At 40.9% G+C, this 21,996-nt stretch overlaps 1 protein-coding gene across 3 annotated transcripts; it reads right to left on the bottom strand.

The window, feature by feature from the left end:
• Positions 1-5,796: 5,796 nt before the first annotated feature.
• Positions 5,797-21,470, bottom strand: GEMIN2 (gem nuclear organelle associated protein 2). 3 transcript variants are annotated; one of them, XM_038407113.2, is made up of 10 exons: positions 21,146-21,470; positions 19,197-19,281; positions 12,812-12,901; positions 10,887-10,946; positions 10,563-10,676; positions 8,900-8,944; positions 7,566-7,634; positions 7,117-7,227; positions 6,772-6,830; positions 5,797-6,309 (listed from the first exon to the last, which is right to left on the bottom strand). In XM_038407113.2, exons 1-10 carry the CDS (start codon positions 21,322-21,324, stop codon positions 6,270-6,272), a joined length of 852 nt encoding a protein of 283 aa, XP_038263041.1. In that variant the 5' UTR covers positions 21,325-21,470; the 3' UTR covers positions 5,797-6,269. The 3 variants fall into 3 exon arrangements, with proteins under 3 accessions (XP_038263041.1, XP_038263044.2, XP_038263042.2); XM_038407116.2 differs by lacking the exon at positions 12,812-12,901 and having other exon boundaries at positions 21,146-21,338; XM_038407114.2 differs by lacking the exon at positions 6,772-6,830 and having other exon boundaries at positions 21,146-21,334.
• Between the last annotated feature and the right edge of the window lie 526 nt (positions 21,471-21,996).

The raw sequence follows: 21,996 nt of genomic DNA, 5'->3' as shown, positions 1-21,996 counted from the left end.
ACGTTGTAAGGCTTGCATTCCTGATCTGTTCCTGGCAAAAACATCACACAGATAGACCAAACCCTTTGTCCCCCTCCAGATTTGAAAGAATCTTGTACCCTCATTGGTCATTTTGGGTCAGGTGCCAGTGGGGTTACCTTAGCTTCGTAACCCTTTACAGGTGAAAGGGTTTTGCCCCTGGCCAGGAGGGATTTTATAGCACTGTATATAGAAAGGTGGTTACCCTTTCCTTTATATTTATGACACGCCCCCCAAATCACAGATAAGGTGAAACACTGGCTGTGATTTCTTCCTGGAGCTTTAGGAGAAAACAAGAGTTAATAAGACACATGCATCTCTAAATATACTACTAACTGTATAAAGACTAACAATATTTTCCACATCTTAAGGACAATTTGAACCAGTTGATTCTGGGAAACTTTCACAGGAGAGTGCATCAGCCACTTTGTTAGAAGCTCCTGAATTGTGTTGTATGTTGAAATCAAAATTTGGAGAGCTAAACGCCACAGTATAAGTGTTTTGTCATTTCCCTTGGCGGTATGAAGCCACTGTAGCGCAGCATGGTCAGTTTGCAGGTGGAAACGCCTTCCCCAAACGTATGGGCTTAGCTTTTCCAGAGCGTAGACAATGGCATAACATTCCTTTTCACTGATTGACCAGTAGCTTTTCCTCTCAGACAGCTTTTTGCTGAGAAACACAACAGGATGGAACTCTTGATTCAGTCCTTCCTGCATTAAGACTGCTCCCACACCACGCTCGGACGCATTTGTGGTTTCTAGGAACGGTTTGTCAAAGTCTGGGGCCCTTAGCACAGGGTCAGACATGAGTGTCGCTTTAACCTGGTTAAAGGCCTTCTGACACTCTTCAGTCCCTTGAACTGCATTTGGTTGGTTTTTTTGGTTAGGTCTGTCAGTGGGGCGGCGATTTGGCTGTAGTGCGGTATAAATCGCCTGTAATATCCGGCCAAGCCTAAGAAGGATAGGAACTGGGTTTTTTTTTACTTTGGGACAGGCCACTTTTGGATAGCATCCACTTTGGCCTGTAGAGCGTTGATGGTTCCTTGACCCACCTGGTGTCCAAGGTGAGTCACTCTGTTTAGGCCTATTTGACACTTCTTAGCCTTAACAGTTAGTCCTGCCTCCCTTATGCGCTCAAAGACTTTTTGTAGATGTTCCAGATGTTCTGCCCAGGAATCAGAAAATATGGCCACGTCGTCAAGGTAGACTGCATATTTTCCCAATCCTGCTAGGAGACCATCTACAAGTTTTTGGAAGGTGGCGGGTACATTTTGCAGCCCGAAAGGGAGCACATTAAATTCATACAGCCTGACGTGTGAGGAAGGCTGACCTTTCCTTGGTGGATTGATCTAGTGGTACCTGCCAGTACCCCTTTGTTAAGTCCAAGGTAGAGATGAACTGGGCCCGTCCCAATTTTTTTTAATAGTTCATTTGTGCGTGGCATTGGATAGTTGTCTGGGCGAGATGCAGCATTTAGCTTACGGTAGTTCACGCAAAAACGTAAATCTTCCTCATCTGGTTTGGGAACTAGAACCACTGGAGATGCCCATGCACTGCCAGAAGGACGGATTACATCCATCTGTAGCATATCCTGGATCTCCCATTTTATAGCAGTTTTGTAAAATCAGGATGGTAAATACCTTACAGGGTAATCAGATTCAAAACACAGAGAATCCCTCTAGGCAAAACCTTAAGTTACAAAAAGACACAAAAACAGGAATACACATTCCCTCCAGCACAGCTTATTTTACAAGCCATTAAACAAAGAAAATCTAACGCATTTTCTAGCTAGATTACTTACTAACTTTACAGGAGTTGTAAGGCTGTATTCCTGATCTGTTCCTGGCAAAAGCATCACACAGACAAACCAAACTGTTTGTCACTCCCCCCACCTTCCAGATTTGAAAGACTCTTGTCCCCTCATTGGCCATTTTGGGTCAGGTGCCAGCGGGGTTACCTTAGCTTCTTAACCCTTTACAGATGAAAAGGTTTTGCCTCTGGCCAGGAGGGATTTTATAGCACTGTATACGAAAGGTGGTTACCCTTTCCTTTATATTTATGACAGATGTATTTTAAAAATCTTTAAAGTTGGAATTGAAAACCTGAAGTATGGTAGAGTGGGCAACTTTTCCCCTCCCTTTTTGTTCTTTAATAGTGTTAGGTAGAATCCTGTGGGTGAGAGTGAATGGATTGTAAAAGGAGGTGAAGAGCTTGTACATTTCAGCAACTGGAGGGGTTGACAGAATAATGGTATGTTTGTTTATGGGATGTATGAGTTTTGCTCAATTCAGCATTCTGAAAGGTGATGACATACTACTAAGCAACCTTAACTCTGCATTAACATAGGAATTGTTTGCCATTAAATTTCCTAGTTTTTTGAATGATGCAGTGGATCTAATTTACCTAGATTTCAGTAAGGCATTTGATACCGTGCCACATGGGGAATTATTAGTTAAATTGGAGAAGATGGGGATCAATATGAACATCAGAAGGTGGATAAGGAATTGGTTAAAGGGGAGACTGCAACGGGTCCTACTGAAAGGCGAACTGTCAGGTTGGAGGGAGGTTACCAGTGGAGTTCCTCAGGGATCGGTTTTGGGACCAATCTTATTTAATCTTTTTGTTACTGACCTTGGCACAAAAAGTGGGAGTGTGCTAATAAAGTTTGCAGATGATACAAAGCTGGGAGGTATTGCCAATTCGGAGAAGGATCGGGATATTATACAGGAGGATCTGGATGACCTTGTAAACTGGAGTAATAGTAATAGGATGAAATTTAATAGTGAGAAGTGTAAGGTTATGCATTTAGGGATTAATAACAAGAATTTTAGTTATAAGCTGGGGACGCATCAATTAGAAGTAACGGAAGAGGAGAAGGACCTTGGAGTATTGGTTGATCATAGGATGACTATGAGCTGCCAATGTGATATGGCTGTGAAAAAAGCTAATGCGGTTTTGGGATGCATCAGGAGAGGCATTTCCAGTAGGGATAAGGAGGTTTTAGTACCGTTATACAAGGCACTGGTGAGACCTCACCTAGAATACTGTGTGCAGTTCTGGTCTCCCATGTTTAAAAAGGATGAATTCAAACTGGAGCAGGTACAGAGAAGGGCTACTAGGATGATCCGAGGAATGGAAAACTTGTCTTATGAAAGGAGACTTAAGGAGCTTGGCTTGTTTAGCCTAACTAAAAGAAGGTTGAGGGGAGATATGATTGCTCTCTATAAATATATCAGAGGGATAAATATAGGAGAGGGAGAGGAATTATTTAAGCTCAGCACCAATGTGGACACAAGAACAAATGGGTATAAACTGGCCACCAGGAAGTTTAGACTTGAAATCAGACGAAGGTTTTTAACCATCAGAGGAGTGAAGTTTTGGAATAACCTTCCAAGGGAAGCAGTGGGGGCAAAAGATCTATCTGGTTTTAAGATTCTACTCGATAAGTTTATGGAGGAGATGGTATGATGGGATAATGGGATTTTGGTAAGTAACTGATCTTTAAATATTCAGGGTAAATAGGCCAAATCCCCTGAGATGGGATATTAGATGGATGGGATCTGAGTTACTATAGAAAATTCTTTCCTGGGTATCTGGCTGGTGAATCTTGCCCATATGCTCAGGGTTTAGCTGATTGCCATATTTGGGGTCGGGAAGGAATTTTCCTCCAGGGCAGATTGGAGAGGCCCTGGAGGTTTTTCGCCTTCCTCTGTAGCATGGGGCATGGTTGACTGGAGGGAGGCTTCTCTGCTCCTTGAAGTTTTGAACCATGATTTGAGGACTTCAATAGCTCAGACATGGGTGAGGTTTTTCATAGGAGTGGTGGGTGACATTCTGTGGCCTGCGCTGTGCAGGAGGTCGGACTAGATGATCAGAGTGGTCCCTTCTGACCTTAGTATCTATGAATCTATGAATGGGAAAAGTTATGTTGTTGGTAGAAGTTAGTAGCCATTTAGGCTGTTGTAGATATGTCCCACAATTTGCGTACTGAGACATCCAAAACTCCCCCCAGTCAGATGGGCTTCACCAGCCATGAACCTGACCCCTTCTCTGGTAGCAGGCCCCCCACCTCTGCAGCTGAGAACAGATGTCCCTGAAGCCTTCACTACTTGGTATACAAACTCTTCTGTTGCTGTTACTCTTCTCCCCCCCCCATCATACAATTCACCTTGAGTGAAGGACAATTATGTTACAGTGGAATGGTGTTTCTCATCATGTTTTGGAATGCTTGGAGAGTGGAGTTTGTGGCAGGGTCAGTGAGAGAAATCAGTGTCTGTTCTAATACTACCAGTTTTTATGTTTGGGCTAGAGAGGGAATGATTCTATGTTCTTGTGGTTATGGCAGCCCTGTGGGAAACCTCAGATCCGGTCCTGCCTTTCTCATCACTTTTTCAGTATTTATCCATAATAGAACAGCTTCAGCAGAAGGTGAGGAAATCTCTCATCAGAATATTAGATAGATCAGTGGTTGAAACACCCACAGGTGGAAGACCCCTGTTCAAATCTTTTCTCCCCCTCAGGCACAGTGGGGGAATTGAATTTGAATCTCCCACATTCCAGGCAAATGCTCTAACCACTCAGCTAAAAGTTACAAAGTGGGCACTATTGTTGCTGGCACCACCCATTTTGTGTGGCTGAAGCACCTAACTCATCCCCTCAAGGAATAGCTTAGGCACCTAAGCCACCTGCCTCCAGGTACTGAGTGACCTTTCATGGATTGCTAAACAGAGATAGGTGCCTAAATCCAGGCTATGCCTATTTCAGAGAGAGGCAGAGTTTAGCACACATCTGTCATCAGCATCTCCCACTGGCTATCTTAGGTGGCTCCCCATCTATTATGCTGGCTTCTGTGAATCACACTCTTAGCTGCTTAATCTCTCTCCCTATTCATTGTATAAGGAACCTAAGCACCTAACTCAGGCTGTGTGGATCAATGTTGCCCCTGTGATTGTCTAAGTGCCTAAAAATTAGGCGTTGTGACACTCAGCATCGAAACATCTAAGTCCCTTTGTAGATCTCACTTTTTTGTTCAGCAAAAGGAGAGTGTTTAGAAGCAGTTAATGGCTGTATTAAAGAAGCTATGTTCAGTCTGCTATGGTGGAATAAGAACTGGACAGAATGGAAATTTTGTTCTTACATTTAAATATTGTGAAGATGACATAGTATAGTAACCTGCCATTTATTTGAAATGTTTAAGTATTTTTTCTTGTATATACCCAGACTTGACTACAAGTGCCAATATTGATAGCAGTTAAAGCAAGAGAGAAACTAAGAGCATAGAGAAACTAATTTCAATTTCATCTTGAAGTGGTTAAATGTACAAAAAACATACCCGATCAGTGTGAGACTAGTCTTATAAATCCAGTAAAGTTAACAGGATTAAGGTTACAGTATTTGTCTAGATTACATTAAAGCCAGGTCAAATAGTTGTACAAGCTTGTTCACACTAATAAATACTCATGCTCTGAGTAAATGTGTAATTATTTTACTGCTAAAATTAGTATAAACTAGTTTTATTGCACTAGAATCCAACATTTTCAGATCCTTTGTTTTATCTCATGAATACTGAGCTAATTGTTAAATATATTAGAGTTGCTAACTAATAAGGAATATAGTTTTGTAGTACTATTTAAATTCAGTACCTGACTTGAGATCATAAAAAAAACCCTCAGTCCATGTATATCTAACATGACCACCAATTCTGAAAAGTTGCAGTTTATAAATAGCAAAAATAGATGCCAAGAAGCAATTTTTAGAAACATTCTAGCAAGACACACAGCAGTTTTGAAAATTTTATTGTAAAGTTTTACATAACCCTTTAATATCTGACTCTTTAGATGAGTTCAGGAAAGAGCTTTCTCACTGCCTCAAGCTTTCATTTGTAAAAAGCTTGGGGCGTAGTCTTGCAAATCTTTATTCACATGAGTAATTCAATTTCAACAAAAGGGCTTACTCTCCAGAATTTTTCAGGATAAACTACCCTTGGGTGCTTACAACAGCTCAAGTTGCATACTGCTTTAAAGACCACTTGTTTTTGAAGAGAAACAGGTTTATAGAGAGGGGGTAGACACTTTGCTGCTGACCCTTTTCAGGTCATAGATTATTCAGTGAGATCAGCAGTCTTTTGCTCAACACCATTCAAGCTCACTACTAAGAAGGTACGTTTTGAGCTGCATTGCACCTGGCTGTTTAACACTGATGCTGGTGTTGGTTTTATAGTGATGCGAGACATTTAATGTCCCCAATCTGGGATCAGGAGGGCTCATCAGCCAGATCACGTTGATCAAAATACCTATCAGAGAAACACAATTTGAATATAGGGAGAACAAAGTTAGTCTGAGAAAGAGTTAAGACATTGTTCTCTCCCACCCACCCCATTAAGTAATTGACAGTGTATTTGCTGTATAGTTTACCACTAGTTTTTATTCCCAGAATGTTTTTGGCTTCATACAAGTAATTTTAGATTTGTTCAAAAGGTTCATCAATTTATCACATGCTTCAGATAAGGGTTTTTTTTTGTTTTTTTTTTAAACTCACTTCTCCTTGAGGAAATCAGTATATGCTTCATTTTCTCCTGGTTTTAAAAGTAAGTCATTTTAACTGAGCAAATGTGTACTACAGAATATAAGGTCTTTACAAAAACATTCTCATAGCCAAAATTCCTTAAAAGCTGATCATAAAGCCAAGATTTCTGTGCTTGCTGTGTACATAAATTACTCTAAATTCTACTTAATAAAAATGAAGCTTGCAATACCTGCTAACTAAACAGATTAACAAATTCAGAGCAGACACTTTCTCTTCTTTCTTGTTCTCCTGCGACAAAGGAATATGAAGTCTTAGGTCATATGTCTAATATTACTTGGCTGCAGAAAAGGACTGCCATTCTTATGCAATTTGTTGGGTTCCCATAAAAATCCAGTAGTTCATTCTCCATACTTTGCTTTTTCATTCACTTGAGTCTGCTATATACACACACACTATTAAATTGAATTACTTGGATAAATGCAAACTAAGAATTTTATTTCTCAACAATCCTGTCAAGTCATCCCCCACACTATGCTGAATTGTAAGAATTTTCCCATATTAAATTGTTACTTACCTCTAATACTCTGACTTCAGAGCATCGTCTTGCCAATTGCCGAATTAGGGAATGGGCTTCAGGCAACAAAGGCTTTTCAAGACATGCCAACAAAGCATAAAGCCATCTGCCCTAAGTGGATTTAAATAGAAGAAGTACAGCTTAGTATTTTCCAAATCAATTTTTACTGTAATTAACTGGGAACACACCAATTGTACTGAATGCTAGTAGAGACCAATATCTGGTCCAAGAACACACATGCATTAATAAATATTGTCATGATAAAGGGGAGACAGGGAAAAAAGTTTCAAAGTTTGTTTTAACACCAAGTATGTGCTCCCTAGGGCATACCTACAGGCAAGGGAGACAAGTTACCATTGCTATGAAAATAAATTTGAGTTTCTTGATATTTGAAATATACAACTCTTCACTGAGTTAGTTTATAGGTAGATAGAATAAATTAAAATTACCAGTTCTGGAGTAAACTCTTTCTCTCCAAACCAGTTTATCAGATATTCCAGGACACTAGTTATTGTTGCCTTTTAAAAGAGGAAAAAAGAAAAAAAGACACCTGAAAAGAAGAATGACTACATACAACAGTCACTGCACCAATTTTTGATGATTATAGTTTATAAAGAACTATATCAAAAGCAAACAGAAGCATGACTTCACTTTTCATAGTGAAATGACACTTGTTTATATATCCACTCCATGGTGCATCTAGACAGGCATTTATTTCAGTCTGAAACTTGATATAAAGGAAAAAGGAAATTTCAGGACAGATGTTGCTGATATTGGAAAGGACTTGAATATATAGTAAGAAGAGGAAATGATGCCCAAAGTGGATCACAATACTTGAAAGTCTTAAAACTAAAATCAGAGGTATAGAATCTATGTCAATCTGACATAGAAAAAATTCAGACTGTTTAGAGATGACTAACGGAATATAATAGTACCAGAGGTAGTATTAGTATAGGGGCTTCCATGATGTTCAGAATGCCACAAGACATTCCACATGCTGTTCTCCAGGTGGCTTGCAATATCCGGGATAAAATTCCATCAACCGAGGTGTGGAGGCAGCCTACAGGCAGACACCCTATTACATGGGTTCATGAAGTCTGTTTCAACGCTGGACTTTTTGCTAGGATGACCAGACAGCAAATGTGAAAAAGTGGGATGGGGTGAGGTGGTAATAGGAGCCTATAAGAAAAAGACCAAAAAATCGGTACTGTCCCGATAAAATCAGGACATCTGGTCACCCTACTTTTTGCCCATCAAGCCTTTGCAACCATATAGGAATGGACCAAATGGTGAACAATCACTACAGCCGACCATTTGGTTAAGCAGTGAACTAGTAGTAGCAGTAGTGCACTAAGCAATGTGAATAAACCTCACATCTGTCATGTGTTGCTTCTTCTGAAGAGGACAAGAGAACAATGTGCAATGGAGTGTATTGTTTTGGTATGGTTTTCATTATTATTATTATTTAAGCCACAAGCATGCAAATATGTTCTCAGTACCAGCAACAATAATCAAAAATAATTCACATGAACAAAAAAATATTTCTATTTAAACACTAAGTATCAATGAGAAAAGGGTAGAGGTTTGATGTGTTAGTTTTACCAAGTAAAACTCTAGTGGCAGATTGCGGTAATGCCTCAAACAAGTTTTATGGTATAAATTATTGTTTCCTTTAATACAATGACACTCGATAGGATATCCATGGAATTAATAGGAAAACTATAGAAAAAGTAAATATTTTTGGTGAGAAATATTTTATTCTCAGAAGTAGAAACAGACTTACCTGATTCATTCTGCTAACAATACTTAAAAAAGGGGGAAAACCAATCTGAAAAGAAAAATCATGGTGGAACTGTAATATATGAAGTAAACTTCCCAAGAAATTCCCTTGTATTTTAAGATTTAAATTAGAACAGAGTTTGAACATGAGGACATAATTCCACTTCATATTTTTCATTGTAATGGGTTTTCAAAGCATACCAAGTTCTAATTTTGAAAATGCCAGTTACAATTAATAATGTGAAGAGCAATAAATACTCCTGGGGGAATTTTAAACCAAAATATTAAAAATTCTGTGCACATTATAAAATTCAGCATATTTTGTCAAAACAACACTATATAATCATTCCAATTTCCATTATTTTGGTAATTTCAAAATATCTGTCAGTAATTATGTCTGTAACAATACAGACAAAAATTCTCCTAGGAGTAGAGAATTAAAGAAACCCCTATGACAATCCAGTTCCTGTTTCTCTTCCCCCTACTCCCCAGAGCCCAGCTGGGGGGCCAGATACCCATAACCTCTTCCCCTCCCAGAGCCCAGCTGCGGGGCACCCCCCACCCTCGCAGACCCCAGGGATCCAGAAGGAGATACAGCATGACGCTGGGTCCTGGGCTTGTGTGGAGTTTCCTGCATGCCATGTCCTTCCTTCAGGACGTGCTGGGAAACGTAGCTGCAGAAACCCTCCGGCTCTTCCTCCCCCTCCCTTCAGCAGTGTCTTCTATTTGGGAGCTGGGCTCTGCCAGCTCCAGTGCCACGTAGTGGCGGCAGGCAGCTCTGTAGCCCATTTCTGTTGGGGGAGGGGGGGAGGGAAATTCTATGCGGAACATTAATTTCTGCACCAATTTTGGATTGTTCAGTGGCACAGAATTCCCCCAGGAGTAAAAGCAAACATAAGCAGTAAAAAATAGCTATTCATCTAAATGTTACCAAATTCTGGGAGAGGCAACAGATTGTAAAAGGATACAACTTGAATTTCTTTGCACTTCAATTTTTTTAAAAAGTTATTGTTTGGGTCATAGACTCTTTAAATAGGTCCTGAATTTTTATAAGTGTTTTCTGGCTCTCTGATGTTTATTAAGGGCCTTTCTGGCACGTCCAAGAGCAACAACAAACATGCCTGAGCCCACCTCTCCACCTACCTCTCTCTATACACACACATGCTCACCCAAACTCCTTCCTCTCTGTACACACCCATGCCTGATGCCTTTGTGGCTTCAGCTTTGCTGCTACCACTACGAGTAAGCACACTCTTAAAAGGTTTAGGGAATAGTATACATGAGAGTTCCCTGGAGAGTGGTCTGCACAGGAGACAAACTGCAACTAATCATCAACAAAAAATGGTGACTATACAGAAAATGCTGTCAAATATACAGAATAAAACATTGTCTCTAACATGTTTCAGTTAATAGTAATCCTAAGAGTAGCTTATAGTAGTAGATATATTTCCATCTGAAAATTATGCAAGATAAGATTCTCTGCTTCACCAAGTTTCCACTTAACATAGCAGGGAGGTGTGGAGCATGTTCATCAGAGCCTGTTTTGGATTCAGATTGGATCCGCACTGAGCCCAACACATCAGGACAGTTTCTGGAAGCTGCTAATGAGACATAACAGCCAAGAACCAAGAAGGAGCTTGAGTACTCTTATTAAAAGTGATACCTACCTTTATGTAATCAATTCCTAGGTTTTCATTACCAGACACTGCAATAGTTGTTTCCGAATATAACTTTTCACCCAGACAAAAGAGTTTCCAGCCTTCTTCATCCTCAGATTTTGGCTGAAAAAGGTATACAAGAGTGGGCTACTTTTCATATGATGTTATGATTTGTATTTTCATTACATAAATTATATATTTTCAAATAATATATAACTCAGGTAATCCTGATTTGCAGTTAAACACAATTACTAATGCACCACCATTATCAGCATAATACAATTTAACAGTAAAATAAAGAGGTTCACAAAATTTGTTATAAAATTTACTTACCATTGTAACATTGCTGTCCAAATGTTGTGCCTTCCAATGATTTCTGTGTTTGTTCAAACTCTGTAGGATTAAAATAATTAAGCTTGATTATGGTTTATAATGTAATGATTTTATTCTAGCCAAAATAGCTTTTCATCTCCAAATTGCTTTCATTGGGCCTTCATAACCATTAAAAAAAAACAAAAAAACAATTCAATACCATTATAATGGTTATTTCTTTTAGAAAAAGTAGATTGCATGTTGCTGTAAAAATATGGTAAATAATTGATCAAATTATTCATGTATTTCTTTTAATATAACAATGTATTGCAAGTTGTAAGACAGAATTTACTATTTTATTACCTGTAAAGAGAGATGAAATTTGAAGAAAACGTGTTGCTTGGTTAGTCTACTCCTTAAAATGTTACTTTAAATACTTCTTCATTTATATAGCTTTGACAGTCTCTAGAACCATAATTTTAGCACTATTAACTCTTTAAAATGTTTACTTAAGGTAAGCAATCTTAAGAAAAAGAGTTTTCAGTTCTTGAAACACTGCCCTTACTTCTGTTTTGAGATGTATGTTTAAATAGAGAGCTTTCACCTTCATAAACCAGCTTTCTGATTCTTCTGGATCTGGCAGAGTTATCATGTGTTTGATAATCTTGCCCTAGAAATAAGCCTCAACAATACTGCAGTATCCTAAATGAGAGGAACACTGGCTGAAAGGAACCAAAACCTTGTTTCAACACGAACACTAAAAGAGATTAGATGTATTTAGATTCTCAGTCCAGTATGGGTCAAGGACCTTCATACCATAAAAATACCTTTTTGAAAGGAGATATGTAAAGTTTGTCCAAAACCAAAATGACCTGCTTTGACAGTATTCTGGAGATTGAAGTTTAAACCTTTGGAATTCAAGGTATGTTTTCCAACCTATTGCAGCAAAGTTTTTGTTGTTGTTTTTTAAGCAGGCACCTTGAGACCAGAAATCTGTGCTAAAAAAAAAAAATCAGAAGAGCTGACAGATTTTATACAAACATAATGTTAGTATAGAGGGCTAGCCTTCTGATTTTTCTTCACTGCTACTCTTGCATGTTTTCATGGATACTAACACCAATGCTTTTCCTTCCCCTCCACGCTAATTCTGTCAGAGGTAAAAGAGGTCAGCATTTAACATGCTGCAACAGGAATGCTATATGTTTTAAAGTCACTTAAGATCTTAAGAGTATTAAAACTTTGTGGTAAAAGTCAAGTTTACTATTTGTTTACCTTTTGCAATTTACTCAGCTTGGATTGTGGGGGGAAAAAAGACTATTCAGTTTCCCTTTCTAGTTCTCATACAATGGGGCAACTTGCAGGCACTGTATCGAAAATTTAAGATACAACCATCAGATCTGTGCAGATGGACCTTTCTACCTAGATGGAATCCTACTGAAGTCAATGGGTTCTCGTATGGGTGCAAGGTACTGTCCATGAACCCTATTACTGGACTGGGACCCAAATGTTTTTATTTCGATCTTAGTACTTCATTAAAACATTCCTATTAATACCACATTTTGTAATATTTTGTTAGCTACAAAAAACCCCTAAGCTTTGTCCTCAACTACTTGACAGAGACCCTTTTAATACACAGATATCATCATTTACAAGACTTTGTTCTCAGCCAACTAAATGTATGATTGCCTGTTTTCTCCAAGAACCTCTTTGGTGCTGGAGTGTCATAATAAATTAGGTTTTACCAAAAAACCCAAACAAAAATAAAACAAAACAAGTTTTCCAAAGAAAGCAGTCATCTACTTTATTTACTATTTTCTACCATAAAATGTTACGTCCTATATCTTTCCCCAGAATACAGTAAAATCCACCCTTCCACCCCAAAAAACACCACCACACTAGATGCCATCATATCCACACTGCACTAGTTTGTGAACACTGTTCTTTACCTGACGAACTGCTGAAAAATGAGACACTTGCTGCTGCTGCCATTTGAGAGTTGGAGAATATCCCTCAGGGGCAGGATGGCATCCTGTGAGCTAAAAAAGCATAGGCAGGATTTTTTTTTTTTTTTTATAACAAGTAATCAACAAACAGAACCCTAAACTAATAGAGTCTAAAACTAAGAATTTCCACTTAAAGTACATGTGAAACTAAGAAGACAAGACAAAAGATAATTCTACTTTGAGAAAGAAAACAAAACAAGCCCCAATTCTCACATTTTACAAAAGAAATGTCATGTTTTGACTGGTGATATGCTGAAGATATGACAGATGTATCCCACTCTCTTACTATTAATGGCGAAGTATTGTTTTCTCATGATAGGGGAAATTCTCTAAAATAAAACAAATGGTCATTATTTTTCTTTTTCTGAGTGTTGATTTAAATAGTTTATTTTGCACAAATGCAAGTTTTACAGAAATCTCAATCAGATATATTGACTGTCTTACTTCATATCACAAGCAAGTGGATAGCCTGATTTGCACAGAATAAAAGACTGATATATAAAAATACATTGTTTTAGGGCCCTAAACAGATCTAACACTTCAATTAAGAAGGGGCAACTGCCAGCCATACAAGACATCAGTGCAGAATCAGAAGAATTACTGTTCCAGATCTCCACATTAAACCCCATGAATTGGTAATAAAAATCTAGGAGATAGAAATGAAAATTTGTAAATGCTTGTCGTTAAGTGCCTTTTAGAGGAAGGAATAATGAAAAACCTCTCTAATGACTTCTTGCAGGTGAAAATTTAGCAAGAATATAGGATTTCTCTAGATTAAAAGTGAACTCCAAAACTCACTAATCCACTACTTTTACAGTTCAGTATTGAGCCAACTCCCTATTTTATTGCATTAAACAATATTCTGAATAAACTGAATGATTCACTGGAAGAGACACACAAGCAGGAAATTCCACTATTATTTCCACTAGATACGAGTTAAAGAAAAGTTAATCTGAACTGTAATGTATATATTAAAAAAAAATTGAATTAAAATAGTTTCAAGTACCACATTTTGCCTGATCACATCCCAATTTGATTTTACAAACACTTAGGTTTGGTCTACACTATAAAGTTAGGTCCACGCAAAGCAGCTTATGTTGACCAAGTTTGTGCATATGTCTATGCTTAAATTGGTCTCCCACCGACGTAAGTGCCTCATTACACTGACACAGTAATAGCATCTCTCCAAGCGGCGCAGAGCCACAGTCCACATACTTAGGTCAACACAGGGCGAGTGCAGACACTGCATTACTATAGCAATCCTAACTGTTGTCCAGCGGCTGTCTATCATGCCCCACGCTGATCACTTTGGTCACCACTGTGAACTTCCCTGCCCAGGGGTCACATAAACCAGAAACCTCTCCTCCCATTTGAGGCCCTGCAAATTTTTGAAATTCCATTTCCTGATTGCCTGATACGGTGTTCACACCTAGCAGCTTTCCATTGTTGAGTGCAATTGCCCAGCTGACCACGCTGGCTATATACTCCAGATGCACTCCTGCCTGGAGCAGACAGGAGATATTGGATCTCCTGGGCCCGTGCGGAGAAGAGGCTATGCAGGCCCAGTTTCAAACCAGCTGTAGAAATGTCGATATCTACCAGCATGTTGCTCAGGGGATGCAAGAGAAGGGACCAGCAGCAGTGCCGCTCGAAAGCCAGAGAGCTGTGGCAGGCATACCAGAATGCCAGGGAGACCAACAATCGATCTGGTGCCAAGCCACAGACCTGTCCCTTTTACAAAGAGATGCAGGCCATACCTGCAGAGATACCTCTCCCGATGCCAGCACAGTGGATACCTCTGAGAAGCCAGAGACATAAACCCCTGGTGTGAACAGCAAGGAGGAAGAAGAGTTGGTGGTGGAGGATGAGGAAGAGGAGTACGGGACAGGTAACCAGTGGATCCAGCTGCCCAGCAAGCCAGGACCCGTTTCTGACTCCACTGCAGTCCAGCCAATCAAACAAGTGAGCCTGATGCAGGGGAAGGAACCTTGGGTAAGCGTTTAGATAAATTTTCAATTACAGGGATGGCACTCCCAAAGTGTCAAAAGATGTGTTCTGCTTTTTCATTAATTTACTCATGGTAGAAAAACTAGCAGTATAACCAAGAAATGTAGAATTGCTATCCGTTTTTCATTCCACTCTAGAGTGGGGGGGGGGGGGGGGAAGAGAAGCATGATCATGTGGAGCAGTTTATGTATGTATACAGGGATGATCCTTGAATCCTCCTGAGAGATCAGTATGAAATTTTCATGGAGGTACTCTGCAATCCTCTGCCAAAAGTTTCTAGGGAGGGCTGCCTCATTCCTCCGCCATAGGACACTATTCTACAACACTCAGCAACAACTTCAACAGGCGCCATTGCAATACACAGGCTAGTATCATAAAGGCCCAGATAGCTTCAGGACACCAGCAGCAGCTGTCCTCTCTCTGCCTTTGTTACCCTCAGGAGTGAGACATCATCTAAAATCACCCCAATCCCCAGTGGACCACTCTCACCATGGCTGGTGCTGTGACTGACACTGTCCACAAGCAATCTCAAGCAGAAGTGAGAACGTAGTGCTTAAAACTTTAGGAAAGCAAGGAGAGTGAGTTCAGCATCTTAAGGTCCACTTTCTTAGCGAATATGCTGACAATGTTACCCTGTGTGTTTTGTCTTAAAACAGCTGCCATTGCAGCCTTCAGGATCTCCCCCTGCACACCTGCAGAATGCCTGAACCAGAGAAGGAGAACAAGGAGTCAGGATGACATGTTCAATGGGATCCTGCAAGCCAGAGCTGCATTGTATCATGAGCACAAGGCATGGAGGATGAATACTATGGACAGAAGGAAAGAGTGGAAAGGCCCAAGAGTCCCAGCAGGAAAAAGGAGAGATGCATTAGGACATAATAGGGATTTTCAGGCAGCAAACACAGATGTTGCAGGCTCTGGTGGACCTGCAGGTTCAACAATCCCGAGTTCACCTCCCTCTACAATCCATTGAGAGCTCAGTATCAGGAACATCCTATATCCCCCACATAACATTCCATGTGTCCTCATTCCTCATACCACTCCACCCCGAAGGACATTAAAGACAATCACAGTTTCTCATACACTGACTTGTAAAAAAGCCATGGTTGGTGTATGTGTAGCTGAAATCGATATGAACATTTTTTCCCTTTCATAATAAATTAAGAGAACAGAACTTACTTTTTTATTGTATTGGTTTTAAATTGCACAAGTTTTTTTTTTTAAACTAATTTTGTTACAGAATAAATTATTTGGAAAATAATTCATCTTTATTAGTTCACAACATACGCTGCTAAGTGCTCAGCAGTTCTGAAAGCAACCAATTACCTGTTACTGCACAATGACACACAAATCATAGGCTCATTCACAAACAAAATTAACAGGTGAAATGACAATGTTATATTTCTACACGTAATTGCCACAAGGCCACAAAAGAGCAGGACCTGGACAACACCACACACCACTCTGGCTCGCTGTTAAACTGGTCTTTGAAAGTCTCCCTGAGCTGAATACCTCCTTGTTAAGCTCTTCCAATACCCCTTGCATCTGGCTGTTCAAATTCAGCAGACATCTGCTCCACTTCCACCTTCGTGGAAACTTTTCCCCCTTTGCTTCACATATATTATGCAGGACACAGCAAGGAGCTATAACCATTGGGATATTTTTCTCACTGAGGTCCAATCTTGTGATTAAACAACGCCAGTGACCCTTCAAATGACCAAATGCACATTCAACTGTCATTTGGCACTTGCTGAGCCAGTAGCTGAATCATTCCTTGCTGCTGTTGATGTGGCCAGTGTATGGCTTCATGAGTTGGGGGAGTAAAAGGAAGATTGGGTCACCCATGATCACTATTGGCATTTCCACATTCCCACTGGTAATTGACTGGTTGGGAAAGAAAGTCCCTCCTTGTAGCTTCCTGAAGAGTCCTGTGCTCTTACAGATGCGAGTGCCATGCACCTTCCCTGGCCAGCCCACACTGATGTTGGTGAAGAACCCCTGGTGATCCACCAATGCTTGCATAACCATAGAAAAGTAGCCCTTTCTGCAGATATTCTCAGCAGCAAGGTGGTCTGGAGCCAAAATAGGGATATACATGCCATCTAGTGCTCCACCACAATTGGGAATCCTATTGCTGAAAATCCATCCACTGTGTCCTGCACATTGCCAGGAGTCACAGTCCTGCTTAGCAGAAGGCGATGAATGGCTCTGCATGCTTGCATGAGAACGACCCCCGCCGTGGATTTCCCAAATCCAAATTGATTCCAGACTGACCGGTAGCAATCTGGCGTTGCAAGTTTCCACAGTGCGATCGCCACTCACTTCTCCCTGTCAGTGCTGCTCTCATTTTGGTGTCCCTGGGCTGAATGGCTGGGGCGAGCTCAGTGCACAAATCCAGGAATGTGGCCTTGTAGATTTTAAAGTTATGCAGCCACTGTTTGTCACCCCAAACTTGCAACATGATGCAACCCACCAGATCATTGCTTGTTTCTTGGGCCCAGAAGTGGCAATCCACCATCTGAAGCTGCTCTGTGAATGCCACCAACAACCTTGAATCTGTCCTCCAAAAAATCATCATGGTCCCCACTCATTCGGTTCTTCTTGAGGCTCTGCAAATACTCCAGGATTGTGCGCTCTATGCTTGCAACGTTCATGCTAATAGTGCAGAGCTGTGCAAGCTCCATGGTTCTGTCAGAGATAGCGGACAGTGAGGAGGTCTGTGTGGGTTTGTGGAATTTTGAAAAAGAGGTGCAAAAGTTATGAATACATATAATATTATGTGATGGAAACAGTAGCAAACTGGGAAGTTGATCCCATGCTCCCAGCTACCCCCGCATGACTCATTTCAGCCCCATCATGCACTGCCAAAGCTTCCCAAAAGACAGTGAACACGAGAGTGGCGAGTTGCACAGTGGGATACCTACGCATCGTGCAGAGCACTCTGCATTGATACAAGCACTCCTGATGAGTATGTTTCTCACCGAACCAAGGAGCCAAGTATGCAGGCGCACAAGCAACATACTAACTTTGGCAGCTGTACGCCAACATAACTTGAGTCAACGTAAGTTTGTAGTGTAGATGTGCCCTTAAACAAAAACATTTATCTCCCCTGTTGTGTGATCAATAGAAACAAAAGGGAAACCTGTCAAAGCAAATAAACTAAGACGACACACTTTCTCCTCTACCATCTCTTAAAGATCGTAGTCTGATCTGCCTCAGTTCCCCATCTACAAAATGGGGATAATATCTCACTGGGGTGTTACAAAGATAAAATCTATTAATGATTGTGAGGTGCTCAAATAATAAGGCGAGTAATTCTATATAAGCATCTAAATAGATTTTAGTAATATTAGATTTTAAAAATCATTTATGTTAGAATATTAAATAGATGGTGTTCCCTCTAGAAAGTAAAACAAAATGCTATCATTCTAAGGGCCTGATCTAACTCCTATCATCAATGTTAGCAGAAGGATTAGTAACTTCACTGGGAGGTAGTCAATTTTATGGCTTATCATAAAAAGAGAATACAATATCTTTCTATATGTACTTGAAAACAACTCCATCAAGAAAGGAGAGAATATTTGGGGGAGGGGAAGTGAAAGAGGAAAGTGTCCCAGGTTGTTCAACTGGGAATCACGAAGTAAAATTGAGCAAATTAAAATTTTATGCCAATCCCAAGAAATGTTTTCCAACCGTGAAATATCAGAACAGAGTTTCCAGAAGAGAAATTGTAGAAGTTCCATTATTTGAACCATTTCAAAGGGGACAGGGCAAAGCCCTAGGACACATACAGTAGGGAATAATCCTGTTTGACTGACCAGAATGGATGGATTAGGGTGATTTAAAAAAAAAAAAAAATCTGAGAAACTAGCAACAGTAAAAGACTAAGAACATATTCTGTATTGATATCCTTGTATCTTTCAACTGTAGGAAAGTTTTATGGCAAACTTTGTTATAAATCTTTAAATACAAAATTTTTTCAGTTGCAGCTGCAGTGAGAAAATATGATCCGTTATTTTTGCTGTAAATACAAGACAATATTTTGTGTGAATGTTATTAGTTAGATCAGTTTTAATGAGATTTCAGTTATCCAGTAATTCACAATCTGAATCTGCAAGACTAGATTCCATTTACTTCTGCAGATTACTTAAAATTCAGGTACTCTACGATATGTTTGATGCTTACACCATGCATCCAAAAATTTTAATAGACAAACATTTTAATATGAAACTGAAAGCTTTTATTCTCATTTAACCGTCTAGTCTGTTTTTCTAAAAAAATATTTTTAAAATATATACACAAATATATAGACAATACTTACTGAAATATTCACTGTCTGCTTCTTTCTCAACTTTCTGGGATCGATCTGTGCCACAACAACATCTGGGCATCGTGCTGCTTCAATCCTTCAAACAGAAATAAAAGGCTATGTTTTAAATCCCTCAGCTACATCCCTTAGAACCAGAAACTGTCACAGGTTTGGGTTTGCATGAGGAGGTACCTGATCAAATACAAAATACTTGCACAATTCTTAAGTTATTAATTAGAATCTATTAAAGAAAGAAAAATTACAAAAAATATTTTACAGAAGGGTATGGGTTGAGAGTTTTAAAAAGATTTATGAGTTTACAATATAGGCTATGAATGGTAGATAAGTGCCCCCATGTGAGCCAGTCTGTGGCACAGTGAGGAACAGAATTCAGGACTTCTGATTTCTCGTTCTGTGCTTTAGCCACAAGACATCTTTCCATCAAAAATATCAGTAAAGGTCACTGCTATTAGCAACTGTAGCTAGTAAAATATCATTGTATTCCTTCTGTGAAAAACAGACTACAGTCAAGAGTAAGAACTTTCTCTTATTATTTCATTATGCTATAATCTGCCTGTCAAAAACATGTGATGATGGATCAGAGAGTGCAGTGGAATTTTAGAAAGTTTTAAAGAATATGCTTGCTGTCTGAAATGAGAAACTTATGAATATCAAAACCCGAACAACCTAGAGCAACAGAGTCAGGTAATTTTAGGCTTACATTTTTAGTATTGTTAAGAAATGGTCTTGTTATGAATATTGACATTAATTTAAATTCTCAGTAAGTTATGTAACTAAGTAACATTTGCTAGAACACCGATGTTACCTTGCAAGTTTTACAAAGTTTAATTAACAATAGTATTATTCAGACATCAAACTTTGTAATTACTTGTATTATGGTAGCACCTAGAGGAACCAAATGAATTCATAGCATTTTTGTGATGGGTGCTTTCCAAACACATAAGAGATAATTTATGTTCCAGAGAGTTTATAGTTGAAGGCCCCAATCTTGCAACATGTACAGCATAAACAGGGCAGTTTGTCTCTGCACTTAGAAATTGCTGGACCAGGACCTAAGAGACAAGACAGCTAAAGGGTTTGGTAAATGGGTTAGGTATACAGTCAGGACAGGACCCGGGTCTCTTTTCTCCCAGTGCAGTGCCTGAACAACACTTATTTCTTAAGGGTATGCCAAGGGAGGTTGTGGAATCTCCACCATTAGAGATGTTTAAGAGCAGGTTAGGCAAACACCTGTCAGGAATGGTCTAGAGAGAATATAGTCCTGCCACGAGTGCAGGGGACTGGACTTCATGAGATGACCTCTGGAGGTCCCTTCCAGTCCTATGATTCTACACTGCACTGTCAGACTCAGGGTGAACTTAGCGAACTCACGGGACCCAGGTTCTCAGACCCAGTGGTCTGAGCGTGAGTCCTGCGGTGATTCAGGTCCAAGCCCTGTCATTTTACAGCGAGGACACAGCTCATCCCTGGATCTCCAGAGGTCTGACCTGAGGCTGCACCCAGGTCCAACAAATGCAAGCCGAGGTTCAGACTGCAGTGTGGAGTCGCGGACCCACAAGCGGAAGCTTGGAAACCGGAGTCGGCAGGCGGGAAGACCCGGGTTGACAATGCAATGTAAGGGGTAGAGCGGCCCCCACGCAGGCTGCGCGCTGGGACCAAGGGGGGCTGGAACCAGCCCCGCAGCTCGCGGGGCGCGCGAGAGCGACACGAGTCAGGGCACAACTCCCTGCGCCCCCGGCCCCTTCACGGAGGGGAGGGGAGGGGAGGGGAGGCGCGCAACGCCCTCCCTCCAACGGGCTCCCAGGCCGGGCGTCCTCTGGAGAGGCGACCCAGCAGCCGCCGCACTCACCAAGGGCAAGCGAGGCCAGGCCCCGCTCGGCTCCCCCACGGGGCCAGAAGGCAGCGGGGCAGCCCCCCCAGCCAACCCCTCCCCCACTTACTGGACCCGCTTTAAATACTCCGAGGGCGTCCGCGGGGGCATGGTGGGGTCGAAATCCTCCGCGAGGTCACAGTCCCCTACAGGCAGGAGCCGGGGCATCAGCTCCTCCACCGCGGACTCCATCACCGCGCCACGGCCGCTGCCACGGGGGGGGGGGGGGGACGTAGGGCGCAGGCGCATTGAGGGACGCCGCTTACTCCAGGGACCGCCTCGGGGGGCGGGTCGAGGACATAACGCATGCGCACTGCGTGACCTTCCGTGCTGGGGAGACCGCCCCTTCCGACGCCTGCCAGAGGTCGGTGCAAGCGGAGTAGCGCGCTGCCTTCCCAGGGCTCAGTGGAGGTTGGGACGCCCTCTAGTGGTGCGGCCAAGCTCCAGCTCTCATCTCCTCCGGCTGTGTCCCGATGCTTCTGGGAGCTTCCGCCCCACCGGCCTGGATTGAAGCATAACTGGATCCAGTGCCTTTTGAGCCTACAAACACCATCCCATTGCACCATGTGGCCCTTGTTCCAGACAGTATAAGACACACTGTCTCCTATTTCAGAGTAGCAGCCGTGTTAGTCTGTATTCGCAAAAAGAAAAGCAGTACTTGTGGCACCTTAGAGACTTAACAAATTTATTAGAGCATAAGCTTTCGTGAGCTACATCAGATGAAGTGAGCTGTAGCTCACGAAAGCTTATGCTCTAATAAATTTGTTAGTCTCTAAGGTGCCACAAGTACTCCTTTTCTTTTTACTGTCTCCTATTGTAATAGTAATTGTGCAAGGACCATCTGCGACCAATACAGACAGTGTATAATTTAGTACCATAAACAAAACACTACAGGGTGTATTCCCTTTTAAATAACACCAT

Source organism: Dermochelys coriacea, chromosome 6 (assembly GCF_009764565.3).
Source record: "Dermochelys coriacea isolate rDerCor1 chromosome 6, rDerCor1.pri.v4, whole genome shotgun sequence".
Classification (NCBI taxonomy): Eukaryota; Metazoa; Chordata; order Testudines; family Dermochelyidae; genus Dermochelys; species Dermochelys coriacea.
Note: the sequence above shows the minus strand (reverse complement) of the source record. Positions and strands in the feature narration are given on the sequence as shown.

What these genes read in the sequence shown, in the direction of transcription:
- GEMIN2 (XM_038407113.2), bottom strand. Translation starts at nt 21,324, where the DNA reads ATGCGCCTGCGCCCTACGTCCCCCCCCCCCCCCCGTGGCAGCGGCCGT. An exon ending in GAGTATTTAAAGCGGGTCCA is followed by an intron (nt 19,282 to 21,145) that starts GTAAGTGGGGGA and finishes TTCTGTTTGAAG; the next exon opens with GATTGAAGCAGCACGATGCC. An exon ending in TTGTTAGCAGAATGAATCAG is followed by an intron (nt 7,635 to 8,899) that starts GTAAGTCTGTTT and finishes CTCTTTTAAAAG; the next exon opens with GCAACAATAACTAGTGTCCT.